Genomic DNA, 25,983 nt, shown 5'->3' with positions numbered 1-25,983 from the left:
GCAGTGCAGGGGAGCGAATGCCTCACTCTTGACCTTCATGGTGACTGCAAAATAAAGCCTTCCAGTTCTCCAACTTATGCCCCTTTAGCACTCCCGGTGCTCTCTCACCTTTGAGATTCTAGGTGAAGTGTTGGGAAAGGGTGCATGGCCTTTTTGTTAAAAGGCTGCAGATGAAGAACTAATTGTGCCAGTTCATCAAATTGGGATTAGGATTTGGTGAGAGAGAGGGGCCAAGTCATTCATTACTGGCCACCAGCTTTGTGCCTATACTTGACATACATAATCTCATTTAGTCCCTGTTATTCAAGTTAAGCCCCAGAAGTTTAAAGTAATCTGCCCAGAACTGTAAGTGCAGAGCTGGATTTGAACACAGCACTTCCCAGCCCAGGTCATTCTTCCCCGATGCTCATGGTAGAAAGATTGACATACTTGTCTGGCCTCATCTTCTCTTTGTTCCAGTGAACACACCACGGAGGCTTTAAAGAGGACACCAGGTCCTAGATCCGAACCTCCTTGTCAGGATTCCGGCACCATCCAGCTCCTGCCCACCTCAGGTGTTGTCTTGCCTCCTCTTGGCTCTTAGGTGCCAAGTTCTCTCTGCCAGCCAGACTGTTTGATAGGCTGCTCCCTTGTCTGGAAGCCTCTCTCCTTCACTCCCCTTCGCCTGCTCATCCTTCGGGAGGCACACGTCCCAGGAAAGATTTCCCTCGTAAGCCGGCTGTCCTCTCTGAGGCTCTCATAGCACCTGTGTTCCAGCCCAGGGCCCACTCTGTGAGCCTTTGAGCATGATTCAGTGCCTGAAGTGGAAACCTCATTGGTGATAAATATCTGTTGAATTAATGAGTAAAGAACAATTACACCCAACTACAAAATGAAGTGAATTAAAATTTAAGTCAGATCATGACACCCCTGTGCTCACAGTGCCACGGGATCTGCCATAGGGAAAGACAAGTCGTGCCAGTGGCCTCAAGGCCTGGTGTGGTCTAGCCCACGACCTGCCTGGCCTCATCTCTCACTGTGTGTCGTTTTGCTCACTGCTTTCTAGCCTCCTTGCTGTTTCTTGGATGGCCCGGGCACACTCCTACTCTAGGACCTTTGCATTGATTGTTCTGTCTTCCAGAACATTCTTAGTTGTTCCTTAGACTTCCCTATCTCCTTCTACAGGTCTTTAATTCAAATGACACTTCAGTGAGATTAACTCTGACTCACTCCCCCATTGTAAATGCTTTATTTTCCTCCATAATTATATCACCAGCCAGCATTTATGTCGCGCTTACTTTTGTTTATTATTTTCCCCTATAATCTGAGGCATGTGTTAGTAAGGGTTTTGTCTGTTTTTTTCATTCTAAAATTCCAACATGCTGAAGAATGCCTGGCACATGGCAGGCATTCAGAAAATATTTATTGATTGAATTAAATTAAATTAAATTGAATGCTAAGGCCTATTCTGTTTTTAGTCCATGCAAGAAGATAGGGAAGGGTAAGAAGTGTTGCACAGATTTCATATTCCAGAACCTTCCTGAGGCACCTAGGTTCATGTTGCTCTCTCTGTCTCCCCACAAACTCATGCACGTGGTTAGGTTTAAAGAGTTGTTCAGATCATATTGATTGTCATTGACATTCTAACTCTTAGTTCTCCGAGGACTTGAACTTCCAGCCACGTGTATATGCAGGATCAGATCGAAGTAGTGGCTTGTTGACAAAGAGTTTTATTTATTTTTTGCCTGATAAAGCAAGAGTTTTATTTATTTTTTAAATATAGTTTATTGATTGCAGAGAGGAAGAGGGAGGGAGAGAGAGAGAGAAAGAAACATCAAGGATGAGAGAGAATTATTGATCGACTGTCTCCTGCACGCCCCACATCAGGGATCGAGCCCGCAACCCAGGTTTGTGCCCTGACCAGGAATTGAATCTCCACCTCATGGTTCATAGGTCAGTGCTCAACCACTGAGCCATGCTGGCTGGGCAAAAAGCAAGTGTTTTAGAAACGAGCCTTCCCTTTCACGGCAGGGGCAGATCTGTTAGCTTCAGCTAAGGGTCAGTTGCTTCCATGTACGGTTTTCTTTTTAGGCCGTGACAAGCAAAGGGCTGTTTGTGATTTAAACTGCCCTTTTGGCCTTTAATTTGGGCCGGGAGGGCTCCCACTGCTGTGCAGACCAGTGAATAAGAGGATCAGCTTGCAGTTTCTTCTACAGCCAAAGTCTCTTCACGTGCGATGTTCTCTCAGGAGTCCGTTGCTCATAAATTGTTTTTTGACACTTGAAAATTTTACTCTAGTGTGCTTCTGCCAACGGTTCAGGCACTTGTCTTTTTAACTCAGCTATTTATAATAGTTTCCCCAGCCCATGCCCCAGCCTTCTGTCACTCAAAGAGCCTGGTACCACTACCATTTCAAAAAAGTTAGTTTTGGTAAAATTCAAAGCAAACATCACTCACTGTCTGTATACAGTTTTAAAGACCAGATTACTTCTTGTGTGATGTATCTTTATTTTTCAATAAAGTTTTTTATATCATGCCAGTTTCATTATCATAGAAATTAGAATCAACAATGTGAATATGATGGCAGACAATAGTCTTCCTTTGTTTTAACAACATTTTTCAAATATATGAAAAAGGTGAGAGAAATGTACAGTAGAAACCCACCATCTAGACTCTACAATTAACAGTTTGCTTTATTCTATGACATATCAATCCATGAATATCCATCAGTTCTCTTCATCCATCAGTTCACCTTTATTATGCATAAAAGAACACTTAATCCTTAGATGTTTTAGCATGATACCATTAGCTAGAGTTCAGTATTGATCACCAAACCAATTGTGTTTATTTCTTTTTTTTATCTATAACATTATTTATTACTACCTGTCTCCCCACCTGAATATAAGCTCAATGAAGGGAGCTTCATGTATGCTTGTCAGTTCACTGCTATGTCATCAGCTTCGAAGTTGTTGCCTGGTTCATAGTACGTGCTCAATAAATGTTCTGATGTTAAATGAGTGAAGATATTTAAAAACCTGTGATGTGCCTAGCCTGTGTTGTTCAGTGGTTAAGCATCGACCTATGAACCAGGAGGTCATGGTTCTATTCCAGTCAGGGCACATGCCCAGGTTGCAGGCTCCATCCCCAGTAGGGGGGGAGGGGGCATGGCAGAGGCTGCCAATCAGTGATTCTCTCTCATCATTGATGTTTCTATCTCTCTCTCCCTCTCCCTTCCTCTCTGAAATCAATAAAAATGTATTTAAAAAAAAAACTGTGATGTTAGGATTTTAAAAGTTTATATTACTGATTTGTTTCCCTTCTTCCCAACATCAACTTTTTGTTGATTTATCAGTTCAATAAATATTTATTGATCACGTATACCAGACCTGAGCTAGGTTCTGGGATAGAGTGATGAGCTGTCTTGAAAAACAGGCTTTGGTTTTGGGGCTTTTGTGTAAAGGGCATGATGGTAGAAGTAGTTTAGGCATAGCCACTGCTGCCTTGTAATATAGATCTACCTACAAATCAATCTCATCAGCTAATTAAGCATTCCCCATTGACTTAATCATGCATTCAAAACATATTTGCTGTATTTCTACTGGACTCTGGGAATTCACAGACACTTAAACATGGCTCAGTCCTCACAGAGCCTGCAGTCTGTCAGGGCAGATGGTGGTGTGTGGTGGGGCTCTAACTCTTCATGATCTGAGAGGAAGGGGGAATCCCTCAACTGGAAGGTGATGGGTGCCGGGACTTAAAAGGAGGAGGAAGTGATAGATGTGCCAGACAGATGTCAGCATAAGGTAAGACGGGAAAGCATGGCTTTGGGAACCCCCAGAAGGTCTTGTGGAAGAGCAGTGTTGGTGGAAGGGTGTCCTGCAATGAAGCTGAATGATAGGTGTGCCCCCTGCTTCATCCTGAAGAGGGTGGCGTCTTTCAGCAGGAACCTGCTATCTTCACGTGTTCCTTTCAAAGACCACCTGGTCAGGCACCACAGAGGATGGATTAGAGTGAGGGAGCAGAGGGAAAGGGTCAAGACTGGAGATTCGGAGACTACTTATACATTCACGACAGAGTTTACAGGGGTTCAGTGATCTGTGTGATGTACGTTGTCTATACCAGTGAGCTGAAAGGCATGAATGAAGCTCCCTTCATTGAGCTTATATTCAGGTGGGGAGACATGTAGATCGTCAAGAATTGGAATCATCTTAAACGTCTGTGGTAGGGTGTATGTCATCTAGACTTGATCACAAGGATTTGTTGGCTCTTCCCACTGGGAATTGTCGAAAGTGGCTTTAGACAGCTTAATTTGGGGCTTGGAAGATGTCTTTATTCTCTCCATCTCTTGGCTCCATTTCTCTGGATTGGCATTATTCTCAGGCAGCTGTCCTCACATAGGCACACAGATGGCATCTATAGCTCTTGACTTCCAGCCTGCCATCTCTATGAATGGAGCAGGAGGACAGTGACTGGTCCTAGAGCAACTATGACTGGTGGGACTTGGATCATAAACCCATCTTTCAACTAAGCTCAGGTCAGGTGGAGCCCTCTGGATTATGTGCCCTATTCTCTGAGGCGGGGAGAGTGGGGACAGCCGAGGGGTCAGGATTCTGTCTGAATGAAAAAGATTCGAATGGCCTGGGGGGAAGGCTGGTTAGTTCTACAGAGTAATGCTGGCAGCCCAACATGTGGCATCGTGGCTGATGAGATAAGTCACCCACTGAAGTACTGCTTTAGCAAGCAGCGACGAGCTGTGGTTATTAACCCTGAAAGGCACCTGTGGCACATTGTGTAAGTGAAGAAAGTTCCCAAAAGAGTAGGTATAATAGGATCCAATTTTGATTTGAGGACAAAAAAAGATCCCTTAGTCTAGGGGGAAAAGCCCATTAACAGTGGTTATCTCTAGGTGGTAAGATGATGGATGACATCTTTATTTTCCTTATTATCTTTCTCTGTTCTCTGAAAAAAAGTTTTACACTGAGGGTATATTTCTATTATAATCAAGAAAAAAACACCTTTCTATTTCGGGAAAAAGAAAACGTATCTATTGCAAAAACCTTAGTAAGAATTGATGAGGCCAGAGCTAAGAATGGTGGAGAGAGGAGGGGAGGAGTTGAGAGAGTTCTGAGAAGCTAATCCTCAGGACTTGCTGATTGGCTGAGGGAGGGGCCCAGGCTGACTCTGGGGTCTCTGCTCTTGGTGACCTGGAGGCAGCGGGTTCCAACACTGTGGGGCCAGCTGTAAGCAAAGACCAGCTGACACCTGTTAAAGCGAGTATTTACACTTCTTAGAGATTTGGAGGTCTTGGTGGAAAAACAGACCTTGGAGATTTATGCCACTGAAAGAAAGATCCATTTGACTTAATAAAATTTTTGAATTACGTTTGAAGAAGAGGACATTGTTACTGCATGGTGTACATACAGTGTACACCTCACTTATTCAGTAGTAGTAAGTTCTGTGAGGGCAGAAAATCATCTTTTGGTTGGAATCCATCAATACCTAGCATATAACCTGGTTGTAGAAATAGTGCTTTAAAATGTTTGCCACTGAATGAATTATTGAAGCTAAACTAACAGTTTTTAAGAGAAGTCATCACCATAATTTGCTCAGGAAACTCATCAAACTGGTTTATAATCGTTTGTAAATAGGCATTCCCAAAGTGCTTAAAATAATGCTTTTCTTAATAAAAAAAAAAAAGTCCTAAATTATTTTAAGACCGTTGTTAATGTTTAGCAAGTCCCTCTAATTTATAGGTGTAAAAAACCCAGCGGGGTCCTACCTACAGATGGCATAAATTGCTGAGGAAGCTGATACATCTTTGATATATTTTTCCCTGAGTCTTTCGTGTGTCTTTCCGCCTACCTTTTAATATTATTTTCCTCCATAGCATGTTTACTACTATAATTCACAGAGCCCAGAAAATACATTATTTAGACTACGAGGCTATATATTAGAAGTGCTTTATGGAGCTTGGGCTCTGGAACCAGCTGGTCTGGCTCTGAATCCCACATTGTGGTGTGTAGACATGGGTAGTTTAAGTAATTCTCTCTGTCCTCCCATCTGTACAAACATGTTATCAGGTTTTCATGAACTCAGCACGTAGTCAGAACTCCAATATCAGCCTTCTTTTAAAAACCATTTGTTACCCAGCCAGTGTAGCTCAGTACTTGAATATGGACCCATAACCAAGAGGTCACTGGTTCGATTCCTGGTCAGGGCACATGCCCGGGTTACAGTTTTGATCCCCAGGAGGGGGTGTTCAGGAGGCAGCCAATCAATGATTCTCTCTCGTCATTCATGTTTCTTTCTATATATCCCTTCCCTTTCCTCTTTAAAATTAATAAAAACACATATTTTTAAAAAGCACATTTGTTTATCTCCTGGGACAGAGTGATTTCCTGTGTCCCATTTGTGATGGGATTTCTTTGATTTCCCTTGAAATATCTAAATACCTTCTCTTAGAAACTCGCCCAACACAGCTAAAGTCTGTGTTCCCATCTTAGGGCAGAGCAAAAAGGCAAAGCGCGGATCTCCACAAAAAGGTCATTTCAGGTAGCATCAGCCTGTACTTGGGCTTTTGATTCATCACCATGCAGTACCCAGCTGCCGGCAAGCTCCTTGGAAGTAACCTAGGCCTGCCCTGCTGTTATTTCCAAATCGCCTGTTGGGCGGGTGCAGCCCTGTTGCAGACTCCCAGGGTCCTGTGGCAGGGTCCATGGTGCCTGGGAAGAAACACGGAGGGTCGGACCATTCTCATCACGTGGTGGTGCACTTGCTGGTGGTTGATCCTCAAGTTCACATCTCCAGACAAGAGAAAGGAGGTGAAATAAAGTGTTGGGATGAAAACTTAAAGGAGAAGTAGTCTTTGTAATTCATTCTTTATACAGTGTCAGAGTTGATGTAGCACCAAATTATGGTCACAGTGCAACAAAGGCCTGCCGTCCCTCTCACTGTTCAGACTGTGCCCTAGGGCAGCGGTTGCAGCTGGTGGTCTGCGGACCACTGGTGGTCTCTGAGGTCCAAAAGGTTGGCAACTGCTGCCCTAGAGTGGTCTTTGACACAAAAATATAAAAACGTATGAGTTGTTTTTTTTCTTTTTTGGGTTTGATGATCATTTTATTTTTGACTACACCTGAGTGTATTTTAACATGAAATAAAACCTATTGTTTTCAATGCTAGATTGTTTCATTTTTTTCAGAAAGTGCCCACACAGGGACTAGATCACTGAACTACAGAGACAGATTTCAAAGGATGAAACTTTGGTCACCACATAAATTTCCTGAAGATAAAAATCACAACCTCAAAGGTGTCAAGATCCTATTTCAGATTTTTTACAATTAACCAAAGGGTTACAGAGAAATACTTGAAGCTGCCTTCTGAGTGCAGTGGGCTCGCTTCCTCCCCTGGGTGCCTTCAGTCCCCTCCCCTCCAGCTCCTCAAAAAAGACACCAGCAATGATGGCCTCTTGTTGGCAGTAGAATTTATTCAGTGATTTACTTTCCAGCCAACTGCAGCCAATGCCATGGCCTCTGGGCACTTGTTCAAAAACACAGAAATGAAATAACAGATTGGCAAGACCACCGCAACTCCCCAGTCACAACCCCATTATCTCCTCGTTCTGTCACCCCCATTAGGCAAAAGCCTGGGAGACTGGATGGTGATAACGCAGTACGTGTGCAGCCCCTTCATCCCCACAGTTCAGGCTTCCCGCCAGGGCGCCTTCCTTCATCTTCACTCTGAGTGTTCGAGAGAGGGCCCAAGCTCCCTCCCTCCTTCATCTTCACTCCAGGCTTTGGAGAGAGGGCCCTAAGCCTCAGATCCCCAGGCCTTCCCTGTGCCCACCCTGCCCCCCTCAGGGCTGCCGAGCTGGCTCCCTGCCTGGAAGAGAGCTCCTGAGTCCTGAGAAAACGAGCCAGACAAAGGAACCCACTTCCTCCGTTTGTCGACCGCCCACCAGTGAAAGAGGTCGTGTTGAATATGTGCTGGGTGGATTTTACTGAATGCCGAGGATCGATCCGCTTAAGTTACTTATCGCTGCTCTGTGCAAGTCAGCGTGGGACGGAGCGGTGGCTTCATTCAACAGCCTGGGGCCAATGTTCCTCTGGACAGAATGGATGTCCAGGAGAGGAGGGTCTTTTTATCCAGAGAGAATTGTTTTCTGATTGTTGTCTTCTGGGGAAATTCTTTTAAAATTGTAGGCATAAGAGACAAATGTCTGACAAGGGGTAAGGGCTGCATTTCTCCTTGTCAGGTGTTAAAACTGGTGAAGTTTTAGAGCTCGAATTATGATAGATGCAGAGGAAAACGCCTCTTCTCTTCCGTAGTCTGTCCTTTTGTAGACTAGACACTGTCTTTGGGTGGTTGGCTGTTCAGGGTGGTTCACATCCCTGTAGGCTCCACCTTCTATTCTTTCTTCATTCCGTTCATCAGTTCTTACAGCCCCTTAATGACGCCTTTCACTAGTAATTCTTAGAGGGTTGGGATGATGGTGTTTGGTTTTGTCCCAAACCTCCTCTTAGCCACCTGGACGCTGACCACAGCTGGAGTCTGGATAGGGTGTGTAGGGCTCCCCGAAAGCACCCCCAACCCTACTGAGAACTACTGATTCAGCCCTGTTCCCTACAGAGTTCTGGTTACTAGTGGCAAAGCCCAGAGGAGGGCATTTCTGTCAGGAGTAAAGTAGCCTTGTTCTGAGGAAACAGGAAAGAGGAGAGCACACAGCTGAATGCTTTTTAGACAAGTGCATTTTCCACTAAAAAAAAAAAAAAAGCAGGCTTTGGCTCAGGTTAACCCATCTTGAAGAGAATTCCTCTCGGTGAATGTTCTGCTGGGGATGTGTGGGGGCAGCAGCCCCTCGCCCCTCCCCGGGAAGAAAGAGCCGGGTACGAGGAACACATTCAGTTGTTGCGAGACGGCCTGTGTTAAATTTTAACGGTCGTTGCTCCTTGCTGATTGAATCCTAACCGCCCTGCTCCTTCCTTTCCACATCAGCTCACACCCCAGACAATAGCTTCCTGGGCTTTGTGGTGGAGCAGCACCTGAACTCCAGCGACGTCCACCACATCAACGAGATCAAGAGGCAGAACCAGTCCCTCGTGTACGGCAAAGTGGACAACTTCTGGAAGGTGAGTCAGTCGGTGTCCGCCTCTCTCTCTCACTCCTTGAAAAGACTTGTTGGTTAATTTCACTTCACTTTGATCCAGGGAGTAATCAAGCCCAGTGCCCAGTGCTTCTAATCTGCTTAGAAGTAAACAAGATGTGCAGGGATTTGGTTGCTCTGAGTTTGAGTGTCTGGTAAAGGCTGTCCCAGCTCCTCCACTCCGTCTGCCCAGCACAGCCCTTCACTCCCTGCGTGTTGGAGTGACACATTACAGCCTCTTTCACATCCTGTACTTGCTTCCGAAAGCCAGTTCCCACAGAAGCTGGGTTTCTTTCCGGAGCAAAGCATTGCACAGAGACCTTTGCCAAGTCTTCGCCTCTGCCTTTTGTGAGATGATATGGAAAGACAGACGCTCCCTTTGCCTGGGGAGTGCGGCCTTCGCATCCATTTGGCTGTAGTCAGTACACACATTGGTCAGCTTTCCGTTAACCGGGAAAGGAAAATGCCTTCCAGGACTGACTGCGGGCCGTTTGCTCAGGGAGATCTTGAACAAAACAACATTCTCTTGGCCACAGATTGAACCAGGTTTTCCAAAAGCGCTGGGCTGTTGGGCCCCAGAGGGTGCTTGGTGCTCCTGGATGGTTTCCAGAGCACATCTGGGGAAGGTAAGACAGGAAAGGAACCGAATGCAGTGTGACCTATCGACATGAGGTGCAGATCTTTTCTATGGGCGTTATGCGAATATCATAATTACCTTTGAGGATGTGTTTGTGTAGGAGGGAACAGACTCCCAAGAGTTCAAAACCTGCCTCTTTCTAAACATAAAAAGTAATTGCTTTCTGAATAGTCAGGAACTTTGGCCTCATATTTTCATGTCTTGCTCATTGAGGAAGTTAGAAGTCAGCCCACTGAAGGCAGCACATGTGATGGACAGGGTCTGGACTCCCTGCTGTGGGTTTTCTGGCCCGTGTTCAGAAAAAGTAAAGCACTGTGACCCGCCTTCAGTTCTAAAATGCTAACTGTGCAGAAGAGACGATGAAATCGGCCCTTTTCCATGGAAGCAGATTTAATTCCAGATAGTAACTCTCTTTGCTATAATGGCTAGAATTCTGTCTTCCTGGAGTACTGAGGTTCTCCACTAGGGGCAGTTTCACCCCAAGGGACATGTGGCAGGTCTGACTGTTGGGGCAGGTACTACTGGCATCTAGTGGGCTAAGGCCTGGGATGCTGCTAAACATCTAACAGGCCACAGGACTGCCCACAACAGGGAATATGTGGCACAAAATATCAGTGGTGCTGAGATGCTGAAACGCGGGCTGGTAAATAAGATTTTCTTCCTACGTATGTTATTCCACATTTAATCCTCTCAAGTAAAATAAAATCAGGCTAGACTATAAATGGTTATTGATAGTCTCTCTGCAGGTTATCTGTAGTCTTCCCATGAATTTGTACATCTTTGTATCAAAATTTGCCATGTTAATAGAGCATCACTCAACTGACATTCAGCCCAACTTGTGTTAAAAAGTACATGTTGGGCCCTGCCTGGTGTGCTCAGTGGCTAGAGTTTGTCCCGTATACCTCAGGGTCATGGGTTTGATTCCCAGTCAAGGGCACATACCTGGGTTGCAGGTTCATCCCTGCCCCTGGTTGGGGGGGCATGTGGGAGGCAACCAATCGATGTGTCCCTCTCACATCGATGTTTCTCTCTCCCCTCTGTCTCTCTTCCCCTTCCACTCTCTCGGAAAAAATATCCTCGGGTGAGAATTAACAACAACAAAAACAAGGACACATTGAGTGTTCCCATTTCTCAGCTCGATTTTGAAATGAATGGATTGTGGTACTGGTTTTGGGAGATGTGGGCTCTTAAAAAAGTGCAAGTGGCTTCTCCCCTCTGCACCTGTTCAAAGAAAATAGTTTCCAGGCCTCTGTGGGCTTGGCCTTCACATTGTATCATTTCCATTTTGAAACCAAGTGCAGCTTCCTCCTGGGTGCTTCTGGCAATTTTTTGGATTTTCCTAGAAAACGGAAACAATAAATCAGTTATGCATGCTTTGGGGTCACCTTTTCTTGGATAAATTAAGGATGCCCTTCTCTACCCCAGCCCTTGTTTCCTAGGGCCACCCTGTTTCACACACATGCCCTCAACCAATTACCACCCCTCCTCATCCCTATCACAGCATCCTCTTCCTTTCATGTAATTTTAATCCTTTTGTGATCCCATATTTACCTTTTTCTGTCGGTCTCTGCTTACTTGCTAGACTGTAAGCTCTTTGAGGGAAGAAATCACTGATTTTGCTTTACCCAACATAATAGGTGCTAGTGTCCTTTTGATTTCATTAAACGCGATTTACCTGGCGTTCCTGGGTCATGACTTGGAATGTGTTTTGCCTTGGGCATTGCCCTGTCCTCGCTGGTCCCTGGAACAAGGAAGAGAGGGTTTGAAGGAAAAGGATTGGAGCCATTCCTGTGCAGAGTGGTTCTCAACCTTCCTAATGCCACGACCCTTTAATACAGTTCCTCATGTTGAGGTGACCCCCAACCATAAAATTATTTTCGTTGCTACTTCATAACTGTAATTTTGCTACTGGTATGAATCGTAATGTAAATATCTGATATGCTATATGTGTTTTTCGATGGTTGCGACCCACAGGTTGAGAACCGCTGCTAGAGGTTTTCAGAGCCCGTGGCGACATTAGCAGCGAGAAAACCCTGCGCAGGAGGCAGCCGGGCGCTGGGCCAGCTCTGCTGCCCGCTGCGTGATTTCTGGGCGGGCACCTCTGGGGTCTGTGTCCTCACTTGTATGCATGAACGATTGGTAAAAAGGAATGAATTATTGCACAATAACACAGCAGATCTCAAAATAATTATGCTGAGTGTAAGAGCAGAGCATAAAAAAAGAGTATGATTCTGGGTATGTAAAACTCTAGAAAATTCACACCAATGCAGAATGACAGAAAGCAGGCGGTGGTTGCCTGGGGCGGGTGAGAGCGAGGTGGGTGTGTCCACTGTCTGATTGTGGTGATGGCTTTAGGCATGTCCATGTATGCACACTTACAGAATTGTCAGTTTTAAATATGGGCAGTTTATTATGTGCCAGTTAAACCTCAACAGTGCTGTGAACATACATTAAAGTTGGCAAGACAGGATTTTAGGGGCCAAATTTGGCCTGAGGCCTACATGCTAAAAATGGCTTTCCCATTTTGAAAGTCATAGAAAACAACCACCAGAATCTAAAACAAGAGTGTGTGGCAGACCTCATGTGTTCCCACAAAATCTAAAATATTTGACATCGATCCCTTTACAGAAAGTTTGCTAGCCCCTGCCTGAGATCATTATTTACCCATGTTCCCTGGAGTCCTGGCCAGGGCCCAGCTGCTGTGGGAAGTCAGGGGGGGCCACCCAGTATGGGTCCCACCAGCCACAGTAGCTCTGAGTTATCTCTGGTATAGATTCGGATGTCTAGTCTGAGTTCACTAGAAAAAGAGTTCAAGTGCTTTAAACAACCAAAAGTAAATCTTGAAAGTCTCCAGACTAGGTAACCTCTGAGTATGAAAAAGAATTCCATTCTAAAAACTATGTAATTATCTCACTAATTTGGTCAACTTGGGCTTAGTTTAAATTAATGCAAAATTAAGAAGGGGAGTAGTTTGGAGAAGTGCCATTTTATTTCCTCATAGGAATTAACTGATCTTAGTTTTATATTGTTTTAATAACCCCCCAAACACCTTTGTAATTAAAGAATGTACCGGAATCCTTGAAAAGAACCTAGTTGTCGTGCTTATTCTTTAATCTGCTTGGCCAGACTTTTCTTCCCAGATAATGGAGAGATCAACCAGATAAATTTAAACCCGCCATAAGTGAAGTTGGCATACATTCTGAAAAAATGAAATTGGAGTCCGTTTTGTTGAATTTGCTGGGAAAGCTAATGTGATTACAGCTGATGGCTCTGGTTCCAACCAGAGGAGCATTCAGAAGCTCATCTGATCCCTGTATCTCCCCCAGTTTATTCCCCTTGGAGGAAAAGCCAATCAGAAAAGACCTTGTCGTGCCAACCTGTTTGGCTCAGTGGATAGAGTGTCAGCCCTCGGACTGAAGGGCCCTGAGTTCCATTCCAGTCAAGGGCACATACTTCAGTTGCAGGCTCAATCCCTGGCCCTGGTCGGGGCACGTGTGGGAGGCGACCAATCAATGTGTCTCTCTCACATTGGTGTTTCTCTCTGACTCTCCCTCTCCCTTCCACTCTCTCTAAAACAGCAATGGAAAAGTATCTTTGGGTGAGGATTAACAGAAACTAAAAGAAAGAAAAGACCTTGTCATGATCCTGAGATCATGCTTGCCAGCGGCAGAAGCACATTGCTTTTGCCCGGGGAGGAGTCAGAGGTGCCTGTGGAGAGGTAACCCCTCAGGGCAGCCACACCAGCCCTGGCACCTGTGCATGGCTTTCGTCTGGCTCAGTTCCTGGCACATGCTCAAGGGCAGTCACATGGCAGAGCTTTTCCCCAGATCCAAGGGTAAAATTTTTGGGTGGGGAGACAGAGAAGAGAAACCAAATGCAAAGAGAAACATCAGAAATGAATCATGGGCTTTGAAGATTCCAAGGGCTACAGTCCAGAGGACTTAAGGATTTTCCAAAAATAGTGTTGGTTGCATGCTGACCAGGATCTAACCTTGCGTGGCGGCGGCACAAGTCAGTGTTTGATGAGCAAATATGTACAGGAATGAACAGTGAGCTTAAGAGAACCTTGGGGCAGCCTTTTTTCTGTCTCGTCAGCCTAGTGGACTGTTCACTGTCTCAGCAAGTTTGCTTCAGTCATCTTAAACCGATTGATGTTTGCTTGTCCATAGAAGAAAGAACACGTTCTCCTGTCGTACGGCAGGTCTTTGAATAACGCTGTTGCATTCAACATCCTTTCGCCATGATCTTGATAAAAGAAAAATAATCCTCAGAGCCACTATCTGTGTGGGGTTTGAGTGCTCTCCCATGGGTTCTTCCGTTGCCTCCCACACCCCAAAGATGTGCACTGCATGTCAGGTGAACTGGCGTGTCCATGTCGTCCCACCGGAATGAGTGTGAGAGTGTGAGTGTGTGAGTGCCCTGTGATGGAAGGGTGTCCTGTCGGGGAGCGGGGGAGGTAGGAGAGGGGTTTCCACCTTACGCCTTGAGCTGCCCAGAGAGGCTCTGGCCACCCATGACCCTGAACTGTGGATTAGAAAAGAATGATCTTGTTTTATTTATCCTTCTTAAATGTATGTTTAACTCACATTCATTTCATTCTTTAACTAGAGGCCCAGTGCACGAATTCATGCACGGGTGGGGTCCAGCCGGCCCAGCCCCAATCAGGGCAGGTTGGGGCTAGGCCTGTCAGGAGGAGGAGATGGTGGGAGGTTGGCTGGCTGGCCTGCCCTGATCGGGCGATCAGGGCTGTGCCAGCTGGGCAGAGGAGCTGCTGGTGGGCCCCGCCCCTCATTGGGGTTGGGGGGCCGACTGGGGGCGTGGTCAGTCATGGGGAGGGGCTGTGTGCAGTGTGCTGGCCAGCCCCACCCCCAAATGGGGTGGGGGGTGCTGATAGGGGGCCAGTGGCCTGGGGGTCGGGGCCATGAGTGGTTGGCCGGCTGACCCTGCCCCTGATCGGGGTGGGGGGGCTGATCTGGGGTGGGACCAGGTGGGGGGAGGGGCTGCAGGAGGTTGGCATGCTGGCCCCACCCCCTTTTGAGGAGGTGGGGAAATCAGGGCCAGGACTGGCCAGGGGGAGGGGCTGCGGGCTAATCAGGGTGGTGGGAGCCCATTGGGGGTGGGGCTGGCTGTGGGAAGGGGCTGAAGGCCTATCAGGGTGCTGGGGGCCCATAGGGGGCAGGGTCTGCTGGGGGGAGGGGCTGCAGGAGTTTGGGCGGCCAGCCCACCCCCTATTGGGGTGTGGGGGCGATCAGGGGCGGGGGCAGCTGGGGGCAGGGGCTGTGGGCCTATCCTGGTGGGGCGGAGGGGTTAAGGGGGGCATTTGTCTGGCTGGCCCTGGCCTTGATTGGGGTGGGAGAGCCCAGTAGTGGGCAGTACTTATTAAAGGATACTTTTGAGAACAGTAACTGGAGAGAATGGGAAAAGAGCAGGTTTGGGCAGAGGAATAAGTAAAGCTGCAATGCTGGCCAGGGATCAGCCTCAGCGAACCACAGAGAGAGCTCTTGGGTCAATGGGGACAAAAGGAGACTTATGTACCTTATTGGGCCAGTTTGCTGGCCACAGTGGGCGTCATAGCGACTAGTTGTTATGGCGTTATGGTCGCTGGCTTTTTATATGTACAGATATTAGAAGTGGTTTGAGTATTCATTCAGAAGTTTGGTGATTTTTTGTGACCAGAAATATGCCATAGAAACTTAACTCTTATTTATATAATTAGCCTATGGTAAAGTTGGTTTTGCTATATATTATTTTCCTTAGAGTCCCACTTTCCAAGAACCGATGTGGACATTAAGGGAGGACTTGCTGTGCCTCCGTTTCAGTTGGAAACACTGATCGAGATGGTCTGGTGCAGTTGGCGGAGCTGTGGGTGGGAGACTGTCACCCAGATTCTAATTCCAGCCACACCCTCCCTGGTAGCTTATCTTTGGAATTGATTTGGCCTTGGTCTCGCTTTCCTCATCTGTCAAACAAGGCAGAGGACTGGATGTTCTTTTGTTTCACTCTCCAGGGTTCCGTGATTTTATAATCTAAACGCCTTCTTGGCCTTCTCTGATTCTTTCAAGAGCAAGGGCACAGAGAAGACAGCCTGTAGGACAGCTTTATGGGCCATCGGAAATAGGACAGAGGGATGGTAACCAGACCGGGCCAGGCAGAGTCCATAAAACCAGCTGCTCGAGGAGAGGAGAGGAGAGGGTTGCTGTGGCTTAGCATCCATGTGTGTAAGAGAGATTTAAGGGGTTTGTTCACAGTAAGCTCATGTGAGTCAACAGTTTGGGGAACTGCCAAAAATTGATAATAGACTTTCAGTTGAGGCATAACATGGAGAATGAGGGCTGGTAGTTCCCATCCATCTGAGAGCACCTACCCGGCATGCTCATTTCCTGGTGCTCTGAGCTTATGGGAGCCCTTCCTTTCTCTGCACTGTGGGAGACTGTGGAGTCAGACTGGCCGGGTCCATCCTGGCTCTACCATGACTAGCTGTGTGATTGATCACAGGCAAATACCTTGGGTTCCCTGTGCCTCTGTCCTCTCATCTGTAAAATGGGTGGTAATAAAGAAAACCTACTTTTAAGGTTTTTTTGGAGATCACGTGAGTTAATAAATATAAAGCTATTAGAACATTGCCTGGTATTCGTTGATGGCTATGTTAGTTTGTTGTTATTTACATTATCCAGGCAAATTAGAAGTAGAATGTGGGGTAACTCAGAGCCATGCTTTATGGAGCCTGATTGCAGAAGCTGGCATATCTGGCCAGGGAAGAAAAGCTTTTCTGAGGCTACAGGTGAGTGGATGAGGTTTCCGAAGGGGTGGTAAACAAAAAAGGAATCCGATTTGTCCTGGGTGACCCTCAAAATGACAGAAAATAGGCTGCTAGGGAACTCGTTGAGCTTTCAAGGGATAGCAGGAAACCTAACTCAACCATCCAAAGATCAGGTGAGCCGCCTGGGAAGCCATTAACCTCCCATTGCTGTTGGCTGAAGGGACATTGGCAGGGCTTTGGGAGAGGAGTCGCTGGTGCCAGGGGGACATTGGACTGCCTGAACTGTCCTGGCAGCCCAGAGAGTCTGCACTTGCGGAATGCGATGGAAAGAGCCAGGAGGGAGAGGGGCAGGAGGAACACTCCAAAGGAAAAGCTTATCCATGGGCCGGTGGTAGCAAGCAAACATGTTGACTGTTCTGTCACAGGGCCTGGCCTTATGCCTAAAGCAGCAGATACAGCCTCGGGCCCCACAGACCAAATCTAACTCACAAACATTTTGATGAGGTGGCACAGTATTTGTTAAATTGGAAAATGTGCCGTTTGGGAAGGTTCGTTGGGAAAGCTGGAATTCCTGGCTGCTCTTGATAATGTAGATGGCGTGGCAAAGGGAACTCACATGCCAAAGACTGGCTGTCGGAGCCGCGGCTGCCCCACAGTGGGGTTAGGGTCCCAAAGATGGCAGTCCTTTGGGGGCCTTCTCTAACCCTCTCCAGGACCCATCTGCGCCCCCGCCCCCCGCCCCCCCCCCGGAGGTATCTGAGTTTGCGACCTTGCACTTGGGAGCCCAGGAAAAAGCTGCCATTTTTGTCTAATCTTCTCATGAATTCCATGTTTCATCTGGGCCAAACCATCCTTTGCATGACCTGTTTGGAAACCTGTCAGGTTCTGGGGCATCAGGGTGCTCAGAAAGGAAGACCAAGCCCCCCTTTTCAGCCTGCAGTCCAGCAGGAGCCCCAGCGCTTGCAGCCTGACTGTGAGACTCGGAGTGTTCTCTTTGGTCAGCACCTCTCCCAGGAGCACTTTCCGATGACAGCCCAGCCCTGATTCGGGCTGCCAGGGCTTCTGCCAAGTTTGCTTGTGGTTGGAACTAGGTTTTCTTCTTTGGCTTGGCAGTTAGGGTGGATGGGAAGAATGTGTGGCAGTTGACTGTCTGGGACTGTGGGCCTGTTGGCTTATTGCTGTTGTTTAATGAATAAAGTCTTCAGCCTTCCTCCCACCTGGGAGCAGGACCTCTCCTTACACACACTGTTATGGGTCCGAGCAGGAACCTGGCCCGGCCCTTGGAGCAGCACTAATTTATGGGGTGTTTTGCTGCAATGATTTCCAGCCCATGTTCCAGGGGAAGGCGGGAAAGCTTACGTTGGTTCTTAGAATATAGGTCAGTGGTAAACAAATGTGCCCGATCATAATTCCAACCGGGAGCTTGTTAAACTTGCAGCTGCCAGGGAGCCTCCTCAACCTCATGAAACAGCCTCTCCAGGGAAGGGTCTGGGAGTTGTATGTTAAAAAAATCACAGGCTTCAGGTGATTCTTTTAAGCAGGAAGTTTGGGAAACATTGTACTAGGGAGTCACCAATTTTCCTAGATTAGAAAAACGTTAACCGGCTCCTTTCCACGTGCACCTTTCCAGCCATAGTGCATGGCTTCCGTGTAGCCAGCAACTGCCCATGCAGTCGTAGACATGGATGCCCTTAGCTGTCCCTGTGCCCCAGGCCTTTGCTTCCCAGTGCAACTCACCGGCTCCATGGCCACCCCCCAAGGACCCGCCCTCTTATTTCCATGGAAAATACCAAGTCGCCTATATTAATGCCTGGGAGGGTGCAATCAGCTGATAGAGGTTCCAGTGAAGTCTCTCAGGAATGCTTACCTTTTAATCCAACATTTAAATAAGAATGTGTAGGAATTTGAGAGGTTACAAAGCCCTTCCACCTAGGGAAAAAATTGATCCACCCTAAGGTAGGGATGAGCGGTAGACTTATTTTCATTTTATTTCACTTTATTGGTGTGTTTTGTTTTTTTTCTTTTTTAGAGAGGAAGGGAGAGAGAGGAAAGAGAGAGAAACATTGATGTCAGAGAGAAACATCCATTAGTTGCCTCCTATACGCTCCCTGACCAGGCAACCTTTTAGTGTTCAGCCTATGCTCCAACCAACTGAGCCCACTGCTGGGCTGAGCCATCGCCTTCTTGATGTCATGCAGTCAGCTGGGACGTTGACACTTTAGAGAGGTCACTAATGGTCTCAAGGTTTGACTGATGAGTGGTGGAATTGCAGATCTTTTCGCTGGTGGTTGCAGAGGCCTTGAGGAGCTTGAGGTTGGAGAGTCTCTCCTTTTCCGGGTGCCTCTCAGGAGAACTAGCAGGGGTTGTCTGCTCTGGGTTGTCTACTCCGTAGTGACTGGCAGTCCTCCCAGAGGCATAAACAGCTGAGTGCAAATTACTGCAGCTGCGAGAAGAAAACATGTTAAAGTATTGTGCCTGAAAAGAGATCCCTTGTGCTCTGCTGGGGGTCTCCTCCAAAAGCCAGGGCTGGCCCGGAGAGCCCAAGGCTGAGGCAGCCTGAGAACATCCTGAGGGCGGGGTACTTCCAGAAGGTTCTGAGTCACTGCCTGCCACTCCAATTGCCTGGGATGAGTTCATTTGTGGCTCTTAGTAAACACAGCTGTTGTGGTTGTAATTTGCCTTAAGGCTTTTTACTATTACTCCAACTCTAACAGTTTGGCAATGGAGAGGGGAACAATGGTGTTTGGGGATGGGAAAAGGGAGTCTGGAGCAGAACAGAACGAGGGCTGCCTGTAGACAAAAGCCACTGAGCAAGCCCAGGCATGGGAAAGCCTGTTCTATAGAGAAGGAGGCAGCCGCCCAGGGAGTGAGTGACCTAAGGGTCTGGGGTCCCCAGAGGGTGAACAGCTTGGGGAGGAGCCCAATGAAAGGAGGTATAAAAGCCTGGAAAGACTGTTTCCATCAAGTGAAGAAGAAAACGTTCATTCTTGAAGAGAGGGAGACTTACAGCCCCGAAATTTGTAATGGTCTGAAAGGCATGGCTTTCTGACTGTGACTAGGCACAGATGTATAAGAACAAGTGAGATACTGTATTGATTGACACTCTTCTCCCCAATAGAACATAGTTAAAGCATAGCTTATAGGGAAGCTGTTCTGGATGGAGATTCTAGGCGTAGTTCACGTTGTTCCAAAAGCACACTCACAAGCTGAAGGGGCCTATCAGTCATGCCCGGCAGCGGTGGTGGGGCTGGGAGGGCACCCAGCACTGCTCAGGCTGGGTACTGAGGACTGCAGGGAACCCTGGCACACACCGCCCAGGGCATCTCCGCCCAGCCCAAGCTGTGCAGTCCCAGGAGGCTCAGAGGCCATATTGCCGAGGGTAGAGGAAGGCTTGTTGGGGGAAGGGCCGTTTGGACGTCTCTTTGGTTCAGGATTGCTGATCCCTGAGGCTGTGGCAGCTCCCTGCTGGAAGGAGGTCTGTTCCCCATTAGTGCAGCAGGAGAGATTCAGACCCTAAAAGGGTGACTTTAAATGAGTTCCTCTGGTTCTTACATCAACTCTTATTTAGAAACCCAACAAAGAAAGCCAAATCACGCAGTAGGAGGAAATAGAAGTGGGGCTTTCTGGCTATTTCTTTGAGAGAAAAGCAAAATAGAAGTATTGTTTTACAGTAAAGGTGGAGGAGCAATGCATAAACCTGGGAATAGCCTTCAGATAAGTCAACTGAGCGTGTTGGGAGGGTTGAAGGAATTCTGACCGTTTTCTGGTGCTATCTACACTACCATGGAGAGCAGGTACCTGAGGTGGGAGTGGAGTTGGCGCCAGGTGGCTTCCCATGCCAGCTGGAATCCTTGAGGTGTAATTTTTGGTAGAAACTGAAACGATGGGATTTACCCTGTGGAACCTTCCTCCTCAGTGCAGAGCCATGTCACTGCGACCTTGAACCAGGCCCTGCAAGGGCACAGCTTGCTGATGGAGTTTTATATCAAAGATACAGACTAGGAGTGTATTTTACAATGTAGAGTATTTGTGGGAAGCAGAACCCCTCGTTTTATTATAAGAACAGGTTTTATGATATTGAGAAACACTGATAAACCAATTTAGAAAGTATGTTAAAAATGTTATAATCTGTACTTCTAAAATCGTATTTTAACAACTATATATAAATTCATTCCTAAGTAAAAACCATGTAAGCCGCGTATGCTCATGTGATCTGGCTGTGCAGCCCTAAGTACTGAGTCCATCTGTATTCAGAATACCTCGGGCCACCACCCCCACCCCACCCCCAGCCCCAAGAATGTTGGTCCCAGCCCCAGGGACAGCAGAGCTCCAGGGAGTGCTGGCTCATCCCTGCTTCCTTACTCAGTTGGGATGTTGGCAGCTGGCTTCCCTGTACTTTTCCCTTCCATGATTCTATTTTTGATTAGATTGAGGTCCTTGGGGAGGTGGTGATGATAATGAGTACTAATATTTGATTACTTCCTACGTGCCAGGCCTAGTCCTTAAAACGCTACTGAGTCAATACTGTTAACTCCATTGTCAAGTGATGTGACTGAGGCAAAGGGTAAGATCCCTCAGCTGATGGCTGAGTCAGGACTTGAACTGAAAGCATATACCGTGGAGGGTGGTGGTTGGGGGGCGGGGGGGGACATACACTGTGGCCACTACACTGGACTGCCTCCCCGGGAATGACTCTCTGTGACAGCGCCTTCCTCTGTCTTCTTTCCATCCCCTCGAATCCCAAGAGGCCGGCTCTACCCATGATGTAGGGTTCTGCGTGGAGACGCACAGTCTCCTGTGAAGAACTAGTGAAACTGCATGGGGGAAACTAGACCTTCCTTTCCCCCCTCCCTTCCTTCCCTTTCTGTTTTTCCTTCTTTGTGTCCCTCTCTGCTCTCCTGTTCTCTTCTCTCCCTCTCTTCTCCTTCCTCCTCTCCCCTCCCTTCCCTCTTTCCATTAGAAAAAAAAAAATGAATCTTTGCTACAGTTGGTGTAGAGAATTTTTTCTAAATCAGACAGTGTCTTTTTATATTTATTAAATCAGCGATGGTTTGCGTGGAATGAATGGGCATTTGGACAGTTTTAAGCCAGTGGTCGTGTGAGTAACAACTCAACAGAGAAGCAGAGGTGTAGCTGCTCTCAAGGACAAACCCCCCACCTTTTGCACCAGATAGTCCCTCCTTCTCAGTGACCCCAAAGCACAGCCCAGCACGGTCAGGAGGGGCTTGTGGTTGAGCGTAGGGACCAAAAGAAACTGTCCCTCATCCTCATCCAGGGACAGTGTGCTTGGCTTATCAGTCAGGATGCCCTGTGTCCCGGAGAACAGTGGGATTCGTGCAGTGAGGTGGAAGGGAAAGGATGTGGGCAGCACCTGGATGGTAGAGTACGGCATAGTTGCTATTGTAGACACCAAGTAAAAAGCCTTGTCCCAGGGCCCTGCCTTCCCAGCGGATGTGACTGGTCATTTAGAAGGCTCCCACCATCCAGACTGGTAACATTTTTCACGATTTGGTCCTCCTGGCCCCACCTGTTTCCCCAGTCCTGTTTTCTGGAGCAGAACTGCTAACTTCTCTTTTACAGAGAACTGGCCACTGCTTGTACTGGCCTGGCTACCAGATATGTCCAAGCAGGTACCACGAGGTTAACTCTAACACAGTCCCCAACACAGTTCATGTGGCATCTACGACACCCAGCGCAAACCACGGCCTTCTTCCAGCTCTCCACTCCCACCCCACAAGAAGCCTCCAGACACATGGGCTCCCTGGCCTTGGCCTGAAACTGAGCCAGCATGCCCATACGGTCTCACTGCTGCTCCACTCCAGATGCACCCTTTCCAAAATATTTGTTCTTTGCAGCTGGCACTAGAGCATTGTCAGTGGGCGTGACAGAGGGCATCACAGGGGAAGGACTTCCTGTCCTGCTCTAGTGGCCCGTGTAGCACCAGGTCCTGCAGCTGGAGAAGGAAAGGGGGACCCTGTGGCTGAGGGGGAGCCTGTGACTGAGGCTGGCTTGTGAGCTCAGGGCCTGGTGTCTGGGAAGCAGAACTTGTTATCATCTATCTATAATAATAAAATAATAATAATATGATAATTAGACCGGACAGCCGAACGACCTTTCGGACGTCCTTCTGGATGAAGCTGCTGCGGCGGGGGCCAAGGCAGAGGCAGTTAAAGGCAATCAGGCAGGCAGGCAAGCGGTTAGGAGCTGGCGGTCCTGGATTGCGAGAGGGGTGTCCAACTGCTGGTTTCGGCCCGATCCCACAGCGGTATTGAGTCGAAACCGGCAGTCGGACATCTCCCAAGGGGTCCTGGATTGCGAGAGGGTGCAGGCCAGGCTGAGGGACCCCCGCCCTGCCCCCATGCATGAATTTTGTGCACTGGGCCTCTAGTATCCTCTATAATAAAAGGCTAATATGCAAATCAACTGAACGGCAGAACAACCTGTCACCATGACATGCACTGACCACCAGGGGGCAGATGCTCAGTGCAGGAGCTGTCCCTGGTGGTCAGTGTGCTCCCATAGGGGGAGCGCCACTCAGCCAGAGCCAGGCTCACAGCAGCACTGAGGACCCCTCAAGAGGGCACAGGCCAGCTGAGGGAGCCCTCTTCCTCAGTGCATGAATGTCATGCACCACGCCTCTAGTCCTATCAAATAATAGACAAACATGGTAATTGACCGTACCTTCGCTATGCTTCCCATTGGCTAATCAGCGAGATATGCAAATTAACTGCCAACACAGATGGCGGTTAATTTGCATACATAGGTGCGAAGCAGCGGGAGTGAAGGCTTGAAGGTGACTCCGGCTGGAGCAGTGAAGACTGAAGGTGGCTCTGGCCGGAGCGAAGGCCTGGGTCCCAGGTGCCAGAGGAAAACCAGTGCCAGCAGCCAGGGGAAGGGAAGGCCTATTGCACGAATCTTTTCATGCAACAGGCCTCTAGTGCATATATAAAAGGCTAAGCAACTGTCCGACTGGTAGCTATGATGAGCACTGACTCCCAGGGGCAGATGCTCAGCACAAGCTGCCGAGCTGCGGTGACTTGGCAGTGGCGGTTCTCAGGTGACGCACCCCAGAACCAGAGAGGAGGGAGCCCTGTTCCTCATGGGGCCACATGATTGCACCAGGCCGCAGGACCCCACCTGCCAGAGGGGCCCCACTCACTCCACAGACGCCCTTCGAGCCATGGTGCCGCCCCAGGTGCAGCTGGCTGGGAGGGACTGTGGGAGGTTGACTCCAGGGCATGTCTGGCCCGTCTCGCCCAGTCCCACCCCGCCAGCCACCTTCCAATTAATTTCCTTTCTGTGTGCACGCATCGTGCACTGGGTCGCTAGTATTTCACAACTAGTCTCTGCTCTGTCTCGCTCTTATTTACCTTCACTACAGTCAGATTGAATAGGACACTCTGCCGTAGAGGTGTCTGTGGGGCTCTCAAGGCAGGAACAGCCGTCAGAGCGTGGGCTGTAGAGACAGACCAGGATCCATTTCCAGGGTCTGCCACTTGCTCACTGGGTGCTCTTTTACCTGACACTTAACTGATGTGAGCTTCAGTGTTCCCTACTGCAAAATGGGGAGAGTAACAGTACACACGTCCCAGGGTTATCTGGATTCCCTGAGATAATTATCTCTATATATAAAAGCTTAAGCAACCATTCGACCGCTCGACTGGTAGCTATGATGTGCACTGACCACCAGGGAGCAGATGCTCAGTGCACAGGCATGGAAACATGGAGCAGACTGATGAATTTCAGAAGGAAGGGGGTTAGGGGGAGGGCGGGAAGAGAGTAACCAAAGATCTTATATGCATACTAGAGGCTCTGTGCATGGATTTGTGCACCCATTGGGTCCCTCGGCCTGGCCTGCCGGAATCGGGGCTGAAACCAGCAGTCCTACATCCCCCAAGGGGTTCTGGATTGCGAGAGGGCACAGGCCAGGCCAAGGGACCCCACCGGTGCAAGAATTTGTGCACTGGGCTTCTAGTTATAAATGACAACACTTGGTACAGAGCCTGGCATGTAGGAACCTCTCCGTAAACAGGAGCAGGGTTATGCTGTGGCTGCTGTGAGGCACTCGCTCTCTGGGGTGACCACACTGGATAATTTTGAGTCCTCCCCCCTCCAGGTCCTCACTGTAGCTTGTGTCCACCTGACTGTGAGCCTCCTGCCTCGCTTCCTCCTCACTTCTGGCCTTCCCTCCTCTTCTCCCTTCTGTCCTTTGCTCTGCTTCTCACCCTGCTCTTCTTGGTCCTGTTCTCCTCACACTTCTCTCAATGTCTTCCCCTTGTTTTCAGGCTTTTGCTGTGTTGTGTTAACAATGGTCTGATGATCCAGTTCAGAAACTGCTGGGTTTTTTCCCTGTTTGTTTGTTTTTTGTGTTTTTTTTGCTTAGGGCCTTACAGAAATGCATGCATGTCTTCTGGATACTGTATCTTCTTGTGATGACTGGCTAGTGTTACTCGTCTCCAGGGTCAAGTGTTTCCTTCCAGGTTTGTTTTTTTAGGAATAAAATCAGAAGGAAGCATTGTTTGGCAGCGACCCAAAAGCCAATAAGTCACGACTCCGAACAGGAACAAAAGTCTCAGTGTAAGTGGATTCTTGTCCCTCCGAGGAAACATCTGTAACTTTTGAGGGCTCCCCTTTGCCAGCTGGATATGCAGTTCCCATAATTACATCTCATGCAGAGAAACAGCAGGACACCCAGAGAAAGTGGTGGGTGGACCTGCCTCTGCCAGGGCTGGGACTCTTACCAGCAGGTGCTGCATGTGGCACTAGGGGCTCCCTGAGGGCGGCACCCAGCCAGCCTGGCCACAGGAGGGGCAAGCAATATGTTAGAGAATGAAATGTGTACAGTAGGTGAGGGGGCAGAGGAACATGCTCCTAATTCCGTGCCCTCTAAAAGAACTCCACGTCGTCCAGTGAAAGAGAAAGCGGAGTGCTTGGCAGCTTGGAGATACGTTCCTGGGTGAAGGGATTAGGCCATGGGCTCAGGACTTAGTCTCAACTCCATACTCGCCCTGTGGGCCTGGGCACATGTTAACCACCCTAAACCCAGCTTTCTCTTCTGTAAAAGAAGAGTGACTAACAGTGCTTAGGCCACAGGGTATAGAGATGAGAAAGTGAAGGTCAAAAAGTTCTTACCCCAACTGGCATGGCTCAGTGGTTGGGCATCTACCTATGAACCAGGAGGTCACGGTTCGATTCCCGGTCTGGGCACATGCCCGGGTTGCAGGCTCAATCCCCAGTGTAGGTCATGCAGGAGGCAGCCAATCAATGATTCTCTCTATCGTTGTTTCTATCTCTCTCTCCCTCTCCCTTCCTCTCTTTAAAAAAAAAAAATGCTTAATTCAGAGCCTGGCATATACCGAGTTCTCAGGAAGGGTTAGCTGGCAGGTCCTGTGCTAAGTCCAGCAGGCTGCCATTCAGATATAGACATTTTTAGACTAAGAAAGGGATCGAGGGATCATTTTTGATTTG

General features: G+C 48.2%; 1 protein-coding gene across 1 annotated transcript in view; it reads left to right on the top strand.

Annotated features, from left to right (window-relative positions):
- The window catches only part of MGAT5 (alpha-1,6-mannosylglycoprotein 6-beta-N-acetylglucosaminyltransferase), a gene marked incomplete at its 3' end in the record, with an annotated part of 356,096 nt that overhangs the window by 261,086 nt on the left and 69,027 nt on the right, over window positions 1-25,983 (top strand). The window contains exon 11 of the mRNA XM_081095204.1: window positions 8,971-9,104. Coding sequence (XP_080951330.1) covers window positions 8,971-9,104 — 134 coding nt within the window. The remainder of the gene's footprint in view (window positions 1-8,970; window positions 9,105-25,983) is intronic.

The sequence above is a fragment of the Myotis nattereri genome (genome assembly GCF_964212035.1).
Source record: "Myotis nattereri genome assembly, chromosome: 7".
In the NCBI taxonomy this organism is placed as follows: Eukaryota; Metazoa; Chordata; class Mammalia; order Chiroptera; family Vespertilionidae; genus Myotis; species Myotis nattereri.
This window is presented reverse-complemented; position numbering and strand designations above follow the sequence as displayed.